This window comes from Ranitomeya variabilis, chromosome 2 (assembly GCF_051348905.1).
Source record: "Ranitomeya variabilis isolate aRanVar5 chromosome 2, aRanVar5.hap1, whole genome shotgun sequence".
NCBI lineage: Eukaryota > Metazoa > Chordata > Amphibia > Anura > Dendrobatidae > Ranitomeya > Ranitomeya variabilis.
This window is the reverse complement of record NC_135233.1, coordinates 135217831-135237052: the sequence shown is the minus strand read 5'-3', so window position 1 is coordinate 135237052 and position 19222 is coordinate 135217831. Positions and strand designations below refer to the sequence as shown.

Sequence of the window (19222 nt, the reverse complement as noted above, 5' to 3'; positions counted from 1 at the left end):
AGCGCACTAAATGCATTACATTTGGCAGAGGAAACAAATATTTATTCAACAACTAAACTTCTTCTGTACCTTTAACACAATTCCTTCTATGCTAAGAGGACAGGTCAGCTCTCCTGACACGTCGGATTTAGTGTAACCTCGGAGTAGATTTTCTTGGAGACTGAATTGTTCTGTTCCTCTGTTATATCTCTTATAAGTGTAAGATAAAATTGGCAAGTGAGTGCTATCCATTTCCAAGTCAATAAGGTGCATCCCTGCAAATCCTGACACTGTCGGCACCGACTGTGCATTCCCAGAAGAATAAAAGGAATGGCAAAACTAAAAGGGGCATATTCATCACACTATGCCAGTCTTGCTGCAGTACATGACAACAAATGAATTTAACCTGTCACTAGTTCTATGGCTTATAAACCATGCTCATCATCTTTAAGATCATGTGAATGGGGTTCCTGCAACCCCTTTATATCCTCATACAGTGGTTTGCGAATGTATTTACCCCCTTGGCATTTGTTTTGCTTTGCTACCTCACAACCTGGAATTTCAAATTTATTTTTTTTGAGGGTTTGAATCAGTTAATGTAAAGTACATACCTACAACTGTGAACATTTGTTTTTCTTTCAAATAGGAGAAAATAACTGAAAACTTCAGAGTGCATAACAATTATCCCCCTAAAGTCAGTGCTTTGTAGAGCCTCCTTTTGCAACAATTACAGCTGCAAGCTGCTTTGGATAAGTCTTTATGAGCTTTCCAAATTTTGCCACGGGGATTTTTGCCCATTCCTCAAGACAAAACTGCTCCAGCTCCTTCAAGTCAAATGATTGGTTTTCTCTGGTGAACAGAAATCTTCAAGTCTGACCACAGATTCTCAATTGGATTAAGGTCTGGGCTTTGACTAGGCCACTTCAGAACAGTTACACGTTTCCCCTTAAACCACTCGAGTGTTGTTTTAGCACTATGCTTTAGGTCATTGTCTTGGTGGAAAGTGAACCTCTGACCGAGTCTCAAATCACTGACAGACTGAAACAGGTTTTGCTCAAGAATATCACTGTATTACCATCCATCTTCCCCCTTGACTAGGACCATTTTCCCTGTCCCTTCTGCCATAAAACATCCCCACAGCATGATGATGCCACCACTGTATATCACTGTGGGGATGCTGTTCTTGGAGGAATGAGTTGTGTTGGTTTGGTGCCAGACATAGATTTTACATTGGTGGCCAAAAAAGTTCAATTTTGATCTCATATGACCACAGCAGCTTCCTCCATACATTTGGGGAGTGTCCGAGATGTATTTTGGAAACTCAAAACAAGTCTTACAATTTTTTTTATGTAAGTAAAGTCTTTTTTCTGCTCATTTTTCCATAAAGGCCACCTCTATGGAGTATACGGCTTATTGTCATCGCATGGACAGATACTCCAGTCTATGCTTGGGAACTCTGCAGCTCCTTTAGGGTTACCTTTAGTCTCTGTGCTTCCTCTCTGAATAATGCCCTCCATGCCCGGGCTGACAGATTTGGTGAACAGCCCTCTCTTGGCAGGTTTGTTGTGGTACCATGTTCTTTCCATTTGATGATAATGTATTTGATGGAGCTCTGAGGGATCATCAGAGATTGGGATTTTTTTTATAACCCAACCCTGACTTGTACTTCTCAACAACTTTCCCTGACTTGTTTGGAGATTTCCTTGGTCTTCATGGTGTTGTTTGGTTACTGGTGCCTCTTGCTTAATGGTGTTGCAGTAGCCTTTCAGAAAAGGTATGTATATACTGACAGACCATGTAACACTTAGATTGCACACAGGTGAACTTCCTTTCGCTAAGCATGTGACTTATGCTTGCTCCAGAAATTTATAGGGGCTTCATTGCAAAAGGAGTGAAAACATATACACATGTCAATTGTTAGTTATTTTATCTCATAAATTTAATTTATGCTTATATTTTCCTCACTTCACTTCACCAACTTAGACTATTTAGTGCTGATGTATCACACACAAATCAGATTACAAAAATATTTAAAAACAGGTTGTAATGTAACAAAATAGATAAAAGGGAGTGATGAATACTTTCAGAAGCTACTGTATATACAGCTGAAAAATTACTTTAAAAATGCATGGCAAAGCATTTAAAATGTGTGGTACGGTCTGATGGGTGAATCAAAATTGCGATCAGCGCCTCCTGGGTCCCTTCACATGCCACTTCTTCTATCTGGATGGAAACAGATGACATCTTTACACCATTCACACAGTGCTCAAAGTCTTGCGTCGTGGAATCAGAGGCTGGCAGCACAATGTCATGTAATGGGCAGGCGCAGACTTCACATGGACACGTCATCCACTTCCACTTACATAGACAAGGTGGCATTTTTCAGAGGAATGTAGGGATGAGTATATAAAGGGGTTGTAGGAACCAGATTTACACGATTTTAAAAGTGATGGGCAGGGTTTATAAGCTAGAAAACTAGTGACAGGTTTCCTTTAAGAGTTGCATGCCACTTAATTAATTTGCCCTCTGTGACATGCACATCCATACACCATACCAGAAATAGTACTCCGGAGATTGAAGTAACACTTCTAGCATACAAAACACTGACATTTGTGATGAATTTGATGGGCAGGTGTGGCCAGGACCCAGTCCCGATCTGGCACCACCCCAGTACCAACGTGATTCAAACTGACTGACGTCCAAAGTCGCACAATTGTTGCACAACACAACTTAAACGTTTGTAAGAATTGGTCTCATGGTTCATTAAAAACTTACTAGAAAATGAAAGTATTGTATTAACCAATACAGATATTAAAGGAGGTTTGTCAGCACAATATGACTGCTCAAATCAAGCACAGGCGCCCATGGCACCCTTCATGCAACCAGTTCAGTGCACCCTCCCACCTACCTGTTTTCCATCTAGCTCTGCTCTCGGCTTATGGAGAGACAGAGCTGTCAGTTAAGGGAGGAAGGTGTGGGGATAGAATTAAAACAAGTAGGTGGGAAGGTGCACGTAAATGTTTGACCACACCTAGGGTGCTTTGAACATGGATGCTTGATTTGAACAGTAATTTTGTACTAATGTAATTGGGCGCTAGGAGGGTGAGGACTCATCTGTTGCTCCCCAGCACGTTACATGAAGGTGGGGGTCCTGGATGGCTGTGTGGACTTGTGCTGTTGGGGCGTTACGCCTGTGTAGGCCGTATCTAAAATACGCTACTGGTTTGCCAGTACCAGATGTTTTATAGTTCAATGAAGGAGACTTCCAATCAAAAATAAACTTTTTACTGAACCGGAACTTCTTAGGGAAGATAGCAGATACACAGTCATTTACAACGCAAAGCATTTTCCACACAGTTTCCTTTCTTCTACAACTCTTTCCACTGGTCCTCTGAATCTCCTGTTTCTCACTACTTCACCACAACCAAGCTTTTACCCTACAGTCCAGCTTAGTCAGTCCTGTGGTTCCATGTCTCCTTTTCCCTTTAGGGTGCCAGTATGACCGGTACGACAGATGCTATGGAACTCCCACCTGGGACACTTTAGGCTACTTTCACACTAGCGTTTTTTGCAATCCGTCGCAATGCGTCATTTGGCCGAAAAAACGCATCCTGCAAAAGTGCTTGTAGGATGCGTTTTTTCCCCATAGACTAACATTAAGCGACGTATTGCGACGGATTGACACACGTCGCAACCGTCGTGCGACGGTTGCTCCGTGTTGTATCGGACCGTTGGCACAAAAAAACGCTGCATGTAAAGTTTTTTGCCGCCGACGGTCCGCTTTTTCCAACCGCGCATGCGCGGCCGGAACTCCACCCCCACCTCCCCGCACTTCCCCGCACCTCACAATGGGGCAGCGGATGCGCTGGAAAAATGCATCCGCTGCCCCCGTTGTGCGGCGCATTCACTGCTAGCGTCAGTAACCTCGGCCCGACGCACTGCGACGGGCCGAGCCCGACGCTAGTGTGAAAGTAGCCTTACTCGTCTCAAGTACTCAGTCCTGTCTAGGCCTGTTACTTTCAAGAGTAATAGACCCGGACCATGTGGCTTGGCATCCTCTCCCAGGACCTGTGTACGGAAGGTCACTCTGTCTCTTAGTCATTTCTGCTTTGGATCTCACTATCCCTTTACCTTGAACTCCTATTACTTAGGGACACCCCAGAATGTGGCACTGCTCACTTTGGACCCTTAGGTCCACTTGCTGTGCACTCCAGGCCCGTCAGACTGTCTGACAGGAAATTGTCACTTTCCCTGCAACTCAGCTCCTCACACTCTGGGCTAGTTGCAAACATTGACTCCAACTGTCCCTATGGTCAAACTACACATCTTATTAATACTGCTAACACCTTTAATGCACATCATTATTTACATTGCATAAGACAACATTACAACAATAAACTTGCTTCTTCAAGAGGGAACCGTGAGCAGAAAGTCCGTCTCCTTACATTAGCAGGCTCCCTTTGAAGAAACCTGCCTGCAGGGTTTACCCCATTTTTCCACGACCTAAGCAGTGTCAGCCATCTGGTAAGCCTTCTTAGCATGTTCTAATAGTAGACTTTCCTTGCAATCAAGCCTAAATCATTGCTTTCCGGTGGCACACACTTCATGAGGAAGGGTCTCAACCAGAACAGTTTTGCCAAACCTGCTCTAATCATAATCAAAAAATCGTGAATGATGTTTCAGAAACTCCATGGTCCCCTCCTTCAAGCACAAGATGAGCAAGATTTTCAGTGCTGAGGGGAAGATGGGCAGTTACTGGCATGGCAGTCACATCTCTTTTGGTGCGATTACAGCACCAGCAGCTGTTCAGGGATGAAGTGCCACCTCAAATTCTTCCCAACAACAAGAAATATTATAAGATGAAGAAATAATAATTTATTATTACTCATATAAGCTCCTGCCAACTCAGATATATTGGATAACCTCTGTTTACTATATTAGTAAGGTATTAGGCTTTACAGGAGCGTAAAGGGAAATGAAGGCCACCTAGCAAAATCTACTCACCCTTCTTTACGAACAGTCAACGACTCTTCTTCCCCAGCAGTTATTCTTACCTGGCTGTCCCGTAAGTCTCCCGGCATCTCTCTTTCTGGCATTGCTGAATGCCAGTGCATTATCCAGACTGTAGTATTACTGACATTACAGAAACAAGAGGCAGAGTCTGGGTAAAATGTTGATTCCACAAAAAGGTCATCATGGTACGAGCAGAATGGTGCCAGGCCTTCCCTCTTGCCTTGTCCCCTAGATATTGTATAGTGTGCTGTATAACAAGTATGCTAATAAGACTAACATGTGAAACTTTTGCAAATATTTCTACTTATATAATATGCTGCCATCTTGTGCTTACAGCTCTTATACAAGCTTATGTGTCTCCATGGATATGAACTATAAGCAAAGCATGTAAAGTTTCATCCTGCTCTTGCTAACAAAAAGGAGTAATACATAGCTATGAGATGTGTGTCATCATGGATACACATAGGTCTGCATTGGAGCTGCATACATACTATATATGACCATGATGAATATCTTAAAGGGAATATGTCACCAGGTTTTTGCCACCTAACCTGAGAGCAGCAGAATGTAGAGACCGAGTCCCTGATGCCAGCGATGTGTCGCTTACTGGCCCACTTGCTGCAGTTTTTATAAAATCACTGTTTTAGCCACAGGAAATCATCACCAGAGGACTAGTAAACCTGCTGGCATGTAGTCTTGCATATCCATGTGCTTTATAACCCCGCCCACACCACTGATTGGCAGCTTTCTGCCTATGCACAGTGTACACAGCTGTTAAACAGGGGTGTGGGCGGGGTTATAAAGAGCTCAGTATTCAGAGAACTGCTAGATCTGCAGTAGATTAACAGTGATTTTATAAAAACTAAAGGAAACAGCCCAGTAAGTGATATATCACTAGAATCAGGTTCCCTGCTCCTACATCTTACTGCTCTCAGATGAAGTAGCCAAAACGTGGTGACAGATTCCCTTTAAGGTGGTGTTGTTAAACATTCATTTAAAATGTAATCTGTTTTCTTTAAAGTCTGTTTTTAGAAATTATGACCATGATCACGATGGCTATATTTCTCAAGAGGACTTTGAAAGCATCGCTGCTAACTTCCCGTTTCTGGACTCCTTCTGTGTTTTAGACAAAGATCAGTAAGTTGGCTCATGATATGTTTATTTCTGTTCTGATGTCATTTTTGGCAAAGGAACATTATATGATTGTATTTGGCAAGAGGTAGAAAAACAATAGACGGAGCGTTATTACAAATTTACTAAAAATCATTTGTAATAATTTGAATAATGGTGCAAATAAAATTAAGCCAAAGTATAAAAACACATTACCAAAGGATACTTTTAGTATAGTAGCACACTGATCAAAGCAATGGTTCTGTTGATTGTTTTTTTGTTAATGGACTTCGGCTTGATCTTGAGCCATGGCGACTTTATGGATGAACATCTATAGGAAAATCGATCTTGTGCAGATCGATAGGTCCATCAGGATTGATTGGTTACAAAAAAATAAAAGATCATGTAACTGAAGCAAACAGTAATTCAGTAAATTATATTTTCCAATGTATATACTGTATATTAGTTGAGTCTCTGCACATTGGTTGACCCTTACGGACCCCAACTGTGTTCTATGGGACACAGCACAGCAAATAAATTGTGAATCAATTTTTCGATTCTCCAATAATCCAAAGACTTAGATGGTTTGTATTAGATTAGGAAAAAAGTCTGCTTATTTTCCTGGTAGATCACCATTTTGTAGGTGTGGATCACTGGGGGGTCCGACTCATAGGACCCTGACCAATCCTGACTCCAGAACTCTAGTGGCCCCTGTTTGTATGTAGCGCTGATTCTGCATGCGGCCACCGCTCTATTCGTAATCTGAAGGAGATAGATGAGTACAGTGCTCAGCTATTTCCAACAGTTCCATATATACTGTAACAGAGTAACAGCGTGCATGTGTAACCATTGCTACATTCATAAAGGGGACTCCAGTGCCCTGTTCTTCAGATCATTGGGGTCCCAGCAGGTGCGCCCTCTGAGATCAGACTTTTATCATCTGTTTGCTGGATAGGTGATAAGTAGTATATTTATTAAAGAAGCATTTACACCAGCCATTAAACCATCATTGGTCATTAAATAAAATAACCTATTCAGACATGGAGAGAGCTCTTCAGATCCTGACAACATTATAAAATTTATCATTTATATATTTTATAATATAAATTGTATAATAGATGCATATATTGTTTTGTGCCCATTGCCTGCCATTGTTGTCAGTAGCCTAATTCCCGTTTAAAAAACATAATGCATTGCTGATGATCTTTTAGGCAAACCAAAACAGAATTTTATCTATTGAACAAGGGTTTTGTTTATTCGTCGGGCGATTGGCAGCTTGTTTAGACTGCACAGTTATCAGCATTCCCTAGGAACACTCATTTCCAATAATAGTGCATTGTCAATGCACCTTAAGACAATAATCAGCTTACATTTTTGGAACACCAAAGAAAACAATCTTAAAGGGGTATTGTCAAGTTATTAAATTGTTTCAGCTAATAAGACATCATAAAAATGAGCACGTTTGCAATTGATTTGCTTGTTCTATCTGCAGTTATTCTCCTGCAGTCACAGCTTTTAACTTTCATAGTGTGCATCTGGTTTTCATGTAGCTCGGCCACTAGTGGCTTCCCAAAAACTGCAAAATGTAGTAGTGACATTCCAGGAGAGAAGTTAACTCGTAACCTCCCAAACACCTCTCTCCTGCTCATTGATTTCGATATGGCACTTAGTGAACCTATGAACCTAGAAAGTTTTTTGGAGGGCACCACACAATATGTATGGGGATGCACCTGAGGTCAGTACAAAAACATCATAAATAGTACAAAGAGAAAGCTTTCTCTTTGTACTATTTATGACATGGCGCTTAGTTGCTCACCTCCCTCCCACTCCCTCTCAGCTCCTGACATGCTGCTGCTATAAATGTTGCAAAATCACCCGCTGGCAGATTTGGCTTCTCCTACAGCAGTACTCCTAATCGCAACTCTTGGTTCTCATCGTCCTTAGCTGCGGGTTCTTTAAAATGCACTGTTATCCCTACATGTAAAACAGTGATAACAAGACTCCAATACAAAGCACTGATAGCTGAATGTGTCACACAAAAACTTATGCTGAGCTTTATAGTTCTACTAATACTACAGCTCTGGTAGTTACTAGAACTGTCACTCAAGGAACAAAGCCCACATTTCCAACAACCAGGAAGTAAGGAGACTATAAGGCTATGATGCAACAATCACAAAGTAGCAGTACTTTGGACGGAGCGTATTTTCACTGGGTCTAAAATGCTGTGTTCTAATCAAGCAGGTAAATCTGTATGTGTTCACTGAATCATGCGGCTTTACCGCATCCAAGTACAAATTGTTGAAATTTGCCAACAGGGGCATTCTTGTGTCCAGCCATATCCTTACACTTTGTGAGCCTTAGGGTACCGTCTCACAGTGGCACTTTTGTCGCTACGACGGTACGATCCGTGACGTTCCAGCGATATCCATACGATATCGCTGTGTCTGACACGCAGCAGCGATCAGGGACCCTGCTGAGAATCGTACGTCGTAGCAGATCGTTTGGAACTTTCTTTCGTCGCTGGATCTCCCGCTGTCATCGCTGGATCGTTGTGTGTGACAGCGATCCAGCGATGTGTTCGCTTGTAACCAGGGTAAACAGGGCCGCGCTTAGTAACCCGATGTTTACCGTGGTTACCAGCGTAAAAGTAAAAAAAAATAAACAGTACATACTCACATTCCGGTGTCTGTCCCCCGGCGTTCTGCTTCTCTGCACTGTGAGCGCCGGCCGGCCGGAAAGCGAGCACAGCGGTGACGTCACCGCTGTGCTTTCCGGCTGGCACAGACACAGTGGAGAGAAGCAGAACGCCGGGGGACAGACACCGGAATGTGAGAATGTACGTTTTTTTTTTTTTACTTTTACGCTGGTAACCACGGTAAACATCGGGTTACTAAACGCGGCCCTGCGCTTAGTAACCCGATGTTTACCCTGGTTACCCGGGGCCTTCGGCATCGTTGGTCGCTGGAGAGCTGTCTGTGTGACCACTCCCCAGCGACCACACAACCACTTACCAACGATCACGGCCAGGCCGTATCGCTGGTTGTGATCGTTGGTAAATCGTTATGTGAGACGGTACCCTTAGTCGTTATTCAAAGGCCATCTGAGCTACTTATCAGCACTTGTATTGATTCGTCATAGTGAGTTTGGCCAGTTAGGGTCTGCTGCATGCGGAGCTTTGGTTATAATCTGTTTGGGTACTTACTGAGTTGACGCTATATACATATAGCGTTTAATAGTTTGTTTGCATTTCCATCTGGATGAAATCTCTATGTATGTTATAGGGACTATGGAGATTTATAATCTACATTGCAGTATATTTCAACCCGCATAATAGCGTTAACATATGAGATTTTCACCCTGATATCACAGCTACAAGGAATATCTTGTCAGCTAGTCTCTATACTGAATGCTAACTACTGTGGTGTTTCATTTTGATAGCTTGCTGTATCATTGCTCACTAATACATTGAATTTTGTTGCATTGTTGTGTATTAGTATATTGTATATTTAGCATGTGTTGGTGGTAGCAGGGTATTTTACTTTTTTGATATTTTTAAATGTTTTTAAATTTGTTCAGGCTTTTGTGTATGGTGATCCCTCTGTTTTTGCATATTTCTTTTGGTGCTATTGTTGAAATTTCTGTTGCAGAGACTAGCGTCTCCACAAGAGAAATTGACATGTTGTGGCTTGTAAACACGTGTGAGTTTCCGCTGGTGATCCGCAGGCGAACTTACACGCATAGTGGACATGGGATTTCTAAAAATATCATCTACTATGCTGTAATATCTGTCCGTTGGGGTTTTGATGCTCCATAAATACACAGCGTCAAAACCGCAGCAATTCCTGAACATACCCTACGGAGACTGCATAGCTCTTAGCTGCTCAAGTGTAACTTACGAATACCGCCTTAGAAATTTTAATTTGAAAACCAATCAAATAATGTAAATCCTCTAGCGAACATGACTTCTGGAGAAACATTGTCTGTTCCACATGTCTTGAGTGAAGCGCATGGAAACATAATATGTCTCTCTGTAGCAAAGGTCTCAAAAAACAACTTTCGTTAGCTGGATCTCAACAGAAAATATTTTTGTAAGGTGTAGTTTGTAGTTTTCACTATCCTATCCCTATATCATTATCCCCAAGAACTCCTTTTAGTTAGCAGCTTCACCCATGGTAGTTGGATGAGAAGTCTGGAATGATTTTGCGATTGTTAATAAAAGATTATAAAGGGAGAAATCTATGCAGAATTGGATCTGTTTATTTATCTAAAAGTATTTTGCCTAAAATTTTAGAAAAGTTAGAAAAAAAGGTTTATGTTCAAAGCATACATATAAATAAGACTTAATGTTATGGAAATATCATACAATTCCCTGTTTGTTAATATAGTTATTGTTATTCTCATCTTTCTATCTTGTTCCTTTAGAGATGGTTTAATCAGTAAAGAAGAAATGATGGCCTATTTTTTGAGAGCAAAATCTCAGTTTCATTGTAAAATGGGACCAGGATTTATTCACAACTTCCAAGAGATGAACTACCTGAAACCCACCTTCTGCGAGCACTGTGCGGGATTTGTACGTTCATTTTCTTGTACTGTACATATGTCTTATATCAGGCATTACATTGTGTTAGATTCTAAGAAGAAGCAAAAGCAATGATACAAACGTATTTTAGTAAGAGATAAAGCTACATTCATATCACATTTGGCCACTGCGTTAAGAGTAAGCATCGGCAAATGTCAGACTATCTGGACCTATACGGCAGCTATGGGGCAGATATGTGATATTAAGGCAAGGTGCAGAGGACCATGTATTCTCTCATCTGAGAGTATTGGGTCAATTATGAAAATTACACTGTGATCATTCCTATTGGTATAACCCATGGAATCACGATAAAATGTATTTTTCTTAGGCTGGGTTCACATCACTCAAGAGAATCGGGCCAATTATGCTAATCACACCCTTGTCAGTGATCATAGTGTGATCAGAATATGATAAGGTTCTCTAAGATAAGGAGAAGGTGGAGAAAAACATTTCTCCATCTTCTCCATTCTGTCAGTCCGTGGAAATCAGACGTCATCCGAGTAAAGTCCAATGGTTTTCACGGACTCATTTATTTGCGTGGTCAAGTATCGCATCAAACTTGGCCACGCCACAAGCTGATCCGAGGAAAAAATGTGACGTGTGCACGGCCCCATATAGTAACAAAGGTCTCATTGTGATCCGATGTTTTGACGTATTACACTCGGAACCGAAAATACAGTCATGTGCACAAGCTCTAAAACAGACAGGAAACATTCCCAGGTAAAGGTTTACCCATTATGTTCATGTCTCCTGATATTATAGGGACAGTTCCATTGAGGGTCAGCCCATCCTACGCCTTGCATGATAACAGTGTGATGTAGAAAAACTTGGCACTCGTATAGGTGTGTTGAAGAACTTCTTTATTGAGTGAAGAATTTACAGAAATAAATGAGACGTTTCGGTCAATACCTGACCTTCATCAGTTTGAATAACAAAAAATGCAGAAAGCCATAAACAAAAAGAAATTGTGGAAAAACACCATAATTCAAATCATGTCATTAAATAAACAGAAGAAAAAAACAATAAAAAAAGCCAAATTATAACTTCACAGAATTACATCAATGGCATCAGTACATCATGGTGAAGGAAAGGATGCAAACTCCGAATTAGTATAGCTATAATGCTATTCCTAGGACAAGCTAAAAAGGAGAAGGAAAAATGAAAATACTGAGAAAAGTTAGGAAAACGAATGAAAGGTGGGAGGCAAAGTAGAGGAGCAGTGTCCTGCAACATAAGCAGTCCCCAGAACACATACCATCTGGATAGAGGAGATCTGTGTGTCAGCGCACTGTGTGGGAGTCTGCAGTGTTCACTGCTAAGACAGGAAGTGCTGGTGTACAGGAAGTGTTTTTTGTTATAGACTGATGAATGTCAGGTATTGACCGAAATGTCTTATTTATTTCTGGAAATTCTTCACTCAATAAATAAGTTCTTCAACACACCTATACGAGTGCCACGCTTTTTTTACATCACAGCTGACGGATTTGATTATCCTACTTGTGCACCACCAGAATTCCAGAAGTGCGGTGTTTTCCTAATTGCTTGATAAAACTGACCAGACTCAAGACAGGGATAGTCTATGGAGGGATAATAGTTCCATGCACAATTTCATTACTGCGTGGTAAGCTGAGCTTAGTGCTGGTATCAGAGCCTTTGATTGATAGCACTGTCCTGCAATATACGCAGCTCACTAATAAATCTTTATGTCACCCACTGAACATATGTGATCAGTGACCGACATTATGATCTGCAACACATTATCATCTTCACAAGTGATATTAGCAGCTAATATCACAACTTTTATGCTCAGATTGACAAGTTGCTGGTGTCAATTTTTTCAGAAATAATTAAATAAAATCTTGCAATCTCTTAAAATTTCAACACATATAATTCATACAAAGGTTATATTTTATATACATTCTATACTTCATTTTTTCCCTCCCTTCCCTTTGAACCTACAATTGTTCAGGGTCACCACATGATGCATATCTTTAGACATTGCAGATGGAGATATGGTCAGTTTACTTTGAATATTGCATAAAAACTATTATTATTATATTAAATTATTAATATGTCTGAACGTATCAAAAACTACTGTGATGCATAATGTTCAGAATAATAAACTTATTATAATACATACAAACCTGTTATAATTGCTAAAGTACAGGCGGTGCATACATTGAAGTGTGAAAACCGAGTCATGACAAAATCATTCACCAACCTCGTGTGGGACCTATCTCCTCCATACAAACACTATTTATTGGGGAAGAGGGGAGCAGAGGAAGCGGTCGCCCGAGCATAGTCATTAGGATCCTGTTTTATGTGAATTTATTTATTTTTTTAATTTTAATAAAAACTTGTGGGGGCATCATAAACAACGTGGGACCCTGAAACAGTGTAGGAGCTAATGGGGGGCTCATTATACAGTATATGAGCTATTGTGGGGCCCCTTGTACAGTGTGGTAGCTAGTGCGGGGGGCCATTATGCAGTTTGGGGGCTAGTTAGAAGGCTACTGTGGAGGCCATTATACAGTGTGGGTGTTGGGGCCATTATAATATGGGGGCATTATACAGTGTTAGAGTTTCTGTGGAGGACATTACACTGTATTTTGTGGGAGCAGTTGGGACACCATACTATGTATAGAGGAGATGTGGAGATATCATACTGTGTATAGAGGAGCTGTACAATGGGGGACTCGATGGACATTATTGTTTGTGGGCTGTGGTGATAGCGCTACCTGAGTGTGTTGGGGACACTCGCTTGGCACGGGATTAAAGCACTCAGGCACGGTTTCTCCATATAAACAGTCTATACCGGTTAATTTAGACGTCATAAACCGCATCATAAACACTTCATTATATACATCAACTGAACACATTAACCACCAACAGTCTGTTCCAATGGAAGATACATCTCTGCCCGTAACCCCCTGATATCTGGAGTTACCTTACAGGAGCTCCGGCTCCACACACTGACTCCTGTCAGTGCTGGTTCCCAGGGGGGAAAAGCTGTCTCACTGGGGTCACTGCCCTTGTGACCAGGGCACCTCCCATAGTCCAGACCCGCAGTAGGAACTGTAGCTTCCCCAACACAATAGCCGTCACAGGCTCTGTAGATGCAGCCCCTCCGTGCGCTTTTCAGGTGGTCCAGTTCCAGGCACTTCCAACACACAGGCCATCAGTCCATGGTCTCACCAGGTGCTTCCAGGACTCCAGTCCACTCCAGGATAATCTAACACACTGACCATTCCAGGACTCACACTCTCAGCAGGTGCTTTCAGGAATCCAGTCAATCCCAAGACATTCCAACACACTGACCATTCAGTCCATAGCCTCAGCAGGTGCTTTCAGGAATCCAGTCCATCCCAGGACATTCCAACACACAGGCTATACCAGGACTCACACTCTGAACCTTCCAGGTCCATACACTCTTCACCATGTGACCAAACACTGGTCACATTATGTAGCTGTAACCACTCCTATAGGTGGGAGGTGTGTGTGGCTAGTTCGACCCGCACAGCTCTTCAAACTAGCCCTATAAGCCCTCCCTTATAAGTAAACACAACAAACACTTGTGGAACTTTAAGTCCCAGCATAGCCATATAATTTTGGGCTTACAGCGCAGAGCACCTCTGCGACACATACCAGCCATTTACAACAATGTCAGTCCCTAAGTCACCATCATAATTATGCCTCCAAGCACATCCTGAAGCGCACACACAGCACTCCCTGGTTGCAACATGGGTCACTGCATCACATGGCATTTAAGAAGCATTACTGTTATAGGGGCAATCAGAGCATTAAAACTTTTAGATAAAAATTATATACCAAATAGCGCTATGGGAAGAATACACAAGGGAGGATTTTTTATATGCTGTATACAGTGGGGAAAATAAGCATTTGATACACGGGCGATTTTGCAAGTTTTGCCACCTACAAAGAATGGAGAGTTCTGTAATTTTTATCGTAGGTACACTTCAACTGTGAGAGACAGAGAATCATAAAAAACTCCAGAAAACCACATTGTATGATTTTTCCATAATTTGTATTTTAGTGCATGAAATAAGTATTTGATCACCTACCAACCAGCAAGAATTCTGGCTCTCACAGACTTGCTAGTTTTTCTTCAAGAAGCCCTCCTACTCTGCACTCATTACCTGTATTAATTGCACCTGTTTGAATTAGCTACCTGTATAAAAGACACTTGTCCATACACTCAATCACATGCCAACTTCTCCACCATGGCCAAGACTAAAGAGCTGTCTAAGGACACGAGGGCCAAAATTGTTAACCTGCACAAGGCTGGGACATGCTTCAGGACAATAGGCAAGCAGCTTGTTGAGAAGGAAACAACTGTTGGCTCAATTCTGAATAGAACTTTGTGGTATCAACTCCACTCACCATATCTGGAGGAAGAAGGAGGAAGAAGAAGGATGAGTACAATGCTAAGAACTTCGTCCCAACCATGGTGAGGAAAATATCATACTTTGGAGATACTTTTCTGAAAAGGGGACAGAACGACAGCACCGTATTGATAGGAGGATAGATAGGGTCATGTATCGCAAGATTTTGGCAAACAACCTCCTTCCCTCAGTAGGAGCATTCAAGATAGGTCGTGGCTAGTGTTGAGCATTCCGATACCGCAAGTATCGGGTATCGGCCGATATTTGCGGTATTGGAATTCCGATACCGAGTTCTGATATTTTTGCGATATCGGGAATCGGGATCGGAATGCATATTCATGTGTAGAATAAAGAATAAAAATAAAAAATAGGGATATACTCACCCTCTGACGCGCCCTGGTTGTAAACGCTGCAACCGGCAGCCTCCGTTCCTAAGAATGAGCGAGTGAAGGACCTGCGATGACGTCGCGGTTTTGTGATTGGTCGCGTGAGCGGTCACATGAGCGGTCACGTGACCAATCACAAGCCGCCACGTCATCGAAGGTCCTTCACTCGCTCATTCTTAGGAAAGGAGGCTGCCGGTTAACACCGCTAGGTCCAGGGTCCGCCGGAGGGGTGAGTATATCCATATTTTTCATTTTTATTCTTTATTTTTTACATGAATATGGATCCCAGGGCCTGAAGGAGAGTTTCCTCTCCTTCAGACCCTGGGAACCATCCAGGATAGCTTCCGATACTTGTGTCCCATTGACTTGTATTGGTATCGGGTATCGGTATCGGCGATATCCGATATTTTTCGGATATCGGCCGATACTATCCGATACCGATACTTTCAAGTATCGGAAGGTATCGCTCAACACTAGTCGTGGTTGAGTCTTCCAGCATGACAATGACCTGAAACACACAACCAGGGCAACTAAGGAGTGGCTCTGTAAGAAGCATTTCAAGGTCCTGGAGTGGCCTAGGCAGTCTCCAGACCTGTACCCAATCTTTGGAGGGAGCTGAAACTCAATGTTGCCCAGCAACAGCTCAGAGACTTCAAAACCTCAAAGATATGGAGAAGAACTGTATGGAGGAGTGGGTCAAAATCCCTGCTGCAATGTGTGCAAACTTGGTCAAGAACTACAGGAAACGCTTGACCTCTGTAATTGCAAACAAAGGTTTCTGTACCAAATATTAAGTTCTGTTTTGCTATTGAATCAAATACTTACATCATGAAAAATCATATAATGTTATTTTCTGGATTTTTTTTTAGATACTGTCTTTCGCAGTTGAAGTGCCCCTACGATAAAAATTACAGACCTCACTATTCTTTGTAGTTGGCAAGTTTGGCAGTGAATCAAATACTGTATACTTATGAATATTTTCCACATCATATTCCCCTATAATAGAATTTGCATAGACACATGCAATGCATATACTGTTGGGGGAACCTCTATTATACAGTGGGTACAGAAAGTATTCAGACCCCTTTAAACTTTTTACTCTTTGTTTCATTGCAGCCATTTGGTAAATTCAAAAAAGTTCATTTTTTTTCTCGTTAATGTACACTCTGCACCCCATCTAGACTGAAAAAAGGAGAAATGTAGTAACTTTTGCAAATGTATTAAAAAGGAAAAACTGAAATATCACATGGTCATAAGTATTCAGACCCTTTGCTCAGTATTGAGTAGAAGCACCCTTTTGAGCAAGTACAGCCCTGAGTCTTCTTGGGAATGATGTATCACACCTGGATTTGGGGATCCTCTGCCATTCTTCCTTGCAGAGCCTCCCAGTTCCGTCAAGTTGGATGGTGAACATTGATGGACAGCCATTTTCAGGTCTCTCCAGAGATGCTCAATTGGGTTTAGGTCAGGGCTCTGGCTTGGCCAGTCAAGAATGGTAACAGAGTTGCTATGAAGCCACTCCTTTGTTATTTTAGCTGTGTGCTTAGGGTCATTGTCTTGTTGGAAGGTGAACCTTCGGCCAAGTCTGAGGTCCAGAGCACTCTGGAATAGGTTTTCATCCAGGATATCTCTATACTTGGCTACATTCATGTTTCCGTCAATGATAACCAGTCGTCCTGTCCCTGCAGCTGAAAAACACCCCCATAGCATGATGCTGCCACCACCATGTTTCACTGTTGGGACTGTATTGGACAGGTGAGGAGCAGTGCCTGGCTTTCTCCACACAAACCGCTTAGAATTATCACCAAAAAGGTCTATCTTCGTCTCATCAGACCAGAGAATCTTATTTCTCTTAGTCTGGGACTCTTTCATGTGTTTTTTAACAAAATTTATGCGGGCTTTCATATGTCTTGCACTGAAGAGAGTCTTTCGACGGGCCACTCTGCCATAAAGGCCGGACTGGTGTCGGGCTGCAGTGATAGTTGACTTTGGGGAACTTTCTCCCATCTCCCTACTGCATCTCTGGAGCTCAGCCACAGTGATCTTGGGGTTCTTCTGTACCTCTCCCACCAAGGCTCTTCTCCCACGATTGCTCAGTTTGGCTGGACAGCCAGGTCTAGGAAAACTTCTGGTGGTCCCAAATTTCTTGCATTTAAGGATTATGGAGGTCACTGTGCTCTTAGGAACCTCGAGTACTGCAGAAATTCTGTTGTAATCTTGGACAGATCTGTGTCTTGCCACAATTCTGTCTGAGCTGAGCTCCTTGGCCAGTTCCTTTGACCTCATAATTCTCCTTTGGTCTGACATGCACTGTGAGCTGTGAGGTCTTATATACACAGGTGTGTGCCTTTCCAAATCAAGTCCTATCAGTTTAATTAAACACAGCTGAACTACAATGAAGGAGTAGAACCATCTCAAGGAGGATCACAAGGAAATGGACAGCATGTGACTTAAATATGAGTGTCTGAGCAAAGGGTCTGAATACTTATGACCATGTGATATTTCAGTTTTTCTTTTTTATTAAATTGGCAAACATTTCCACATTTCTGTTTTTTCAGTCAAGATGGGGTGCAGAGATGTACATCAATATGAAAAAAAGAACTTTTTTGAATTTTCCAAATGGCTGCAATGCAACAAAGAGTGAACAATTTAAAGGGGTCTGAATACTTTCCGCACCCACTGTATGTTCATGGACTGAACAATTAGCGCAATAATTGTGTTAACCATGTACTAACTGTTGGAAAAGGCTGGATTGCACTAAACACAATGTTAATCCTCGTAGCTAGATTAATCTACTATATTAATAAAAGGTTTACTGGCATAAAACACACAAGGGCCTTTTTTTACACAAACTTGAGTCAATGTATAAATTCCTTATTGCCATGTATATAGAAGTTCATTATGAAAACTTCTGATTCCTGTGTCAGGAACCATAGAGAATGATAGCCTATTAGATAATGTGAAGTCAGAGGGATGTCAGACTATCCACCGCTGACAAGTTTCCTACAGGAGCGGTAGGTAAAAATAGCAGTCAGAGAGTGGCACAACAGTTTAGATCTGACTATGTTAGCCGTATTAGTCCTGGTACCTGGGAAACCTGAGTGCCCTGACTGCAACTGATACTTGCTCCAGCCCACATTATGTATTAGAAGTGTTCCGATATAAAACGTAAATATAAAACACAGTCGATGCCTCGGCCGGTGGTGCGCGTCTGAGAAGTTCACTGCTCGGTGAGATCCAGATCCGGCTGTGGTGAAGACTGCGTAGAACGAAATGCCTTGGTGAACTCCAGTGACCTGATACTCCGTGACGTCACAAAGATTGCAGCTGAAAGGACAAAAACCAACGTGTTTAGAAGCTACCACCTTTATTCCTCAGGGATGGTCCACATAAGACAAAGTAATCTTTATAGAGCTGGAAGGTCACATTGTTAATTATACCGGCAATCAATCTTATTGACGTATGTATCACTTACATTATTGAAATGCCAACATTTCTATTTCACTATTGAGGCCGCTTGTCCTTAAAGTGTTTAACTCAAAAATCCATTAACTTTCTGTATGTGACATCTTTTTTAGAAATTCCCCCGCCAATCTTTTTTAACTGTTTGGATTCCCCATATCTGTGTGCCTAACAGAGAACGTACATGCTTATCCACATAGGGTCTGGATAAGGGGTGTCTGTCAAATGTATTTATGATGTTATGTGCATGTTCACCCATTCTTTTTGCAAAGTATGTGTTCTCTTAGTAT

General features: G+C 41.8%; 1 protein-coding gene across 2 annotated transcripts in view; it reads left to right on the top strand.

The window, feature by feature from the left end:
- Window positions 1-19222, top strand: part of RASGRP3 (RAS guanyl releasing protein 3) — a 137498-nt gene that overhangs the window by 92810 nt on the left and 25466 nt on the right. For both annotated transcript variants that reach the window (XM_077283012.1, XM_077283011.1), the window contains 2 exons: window positions 6014-6129; window positions 10525-10672. In XM_077283012.1, coding sequence (XP_077139127.1) covers window positions 6014-6129; window positions 10525-10672 — 264 coding nt within the window. The remainder of the gene's footprint in view (window positions 1-6013; window positions 6130-10524; window positions 10673-19222) is intronic.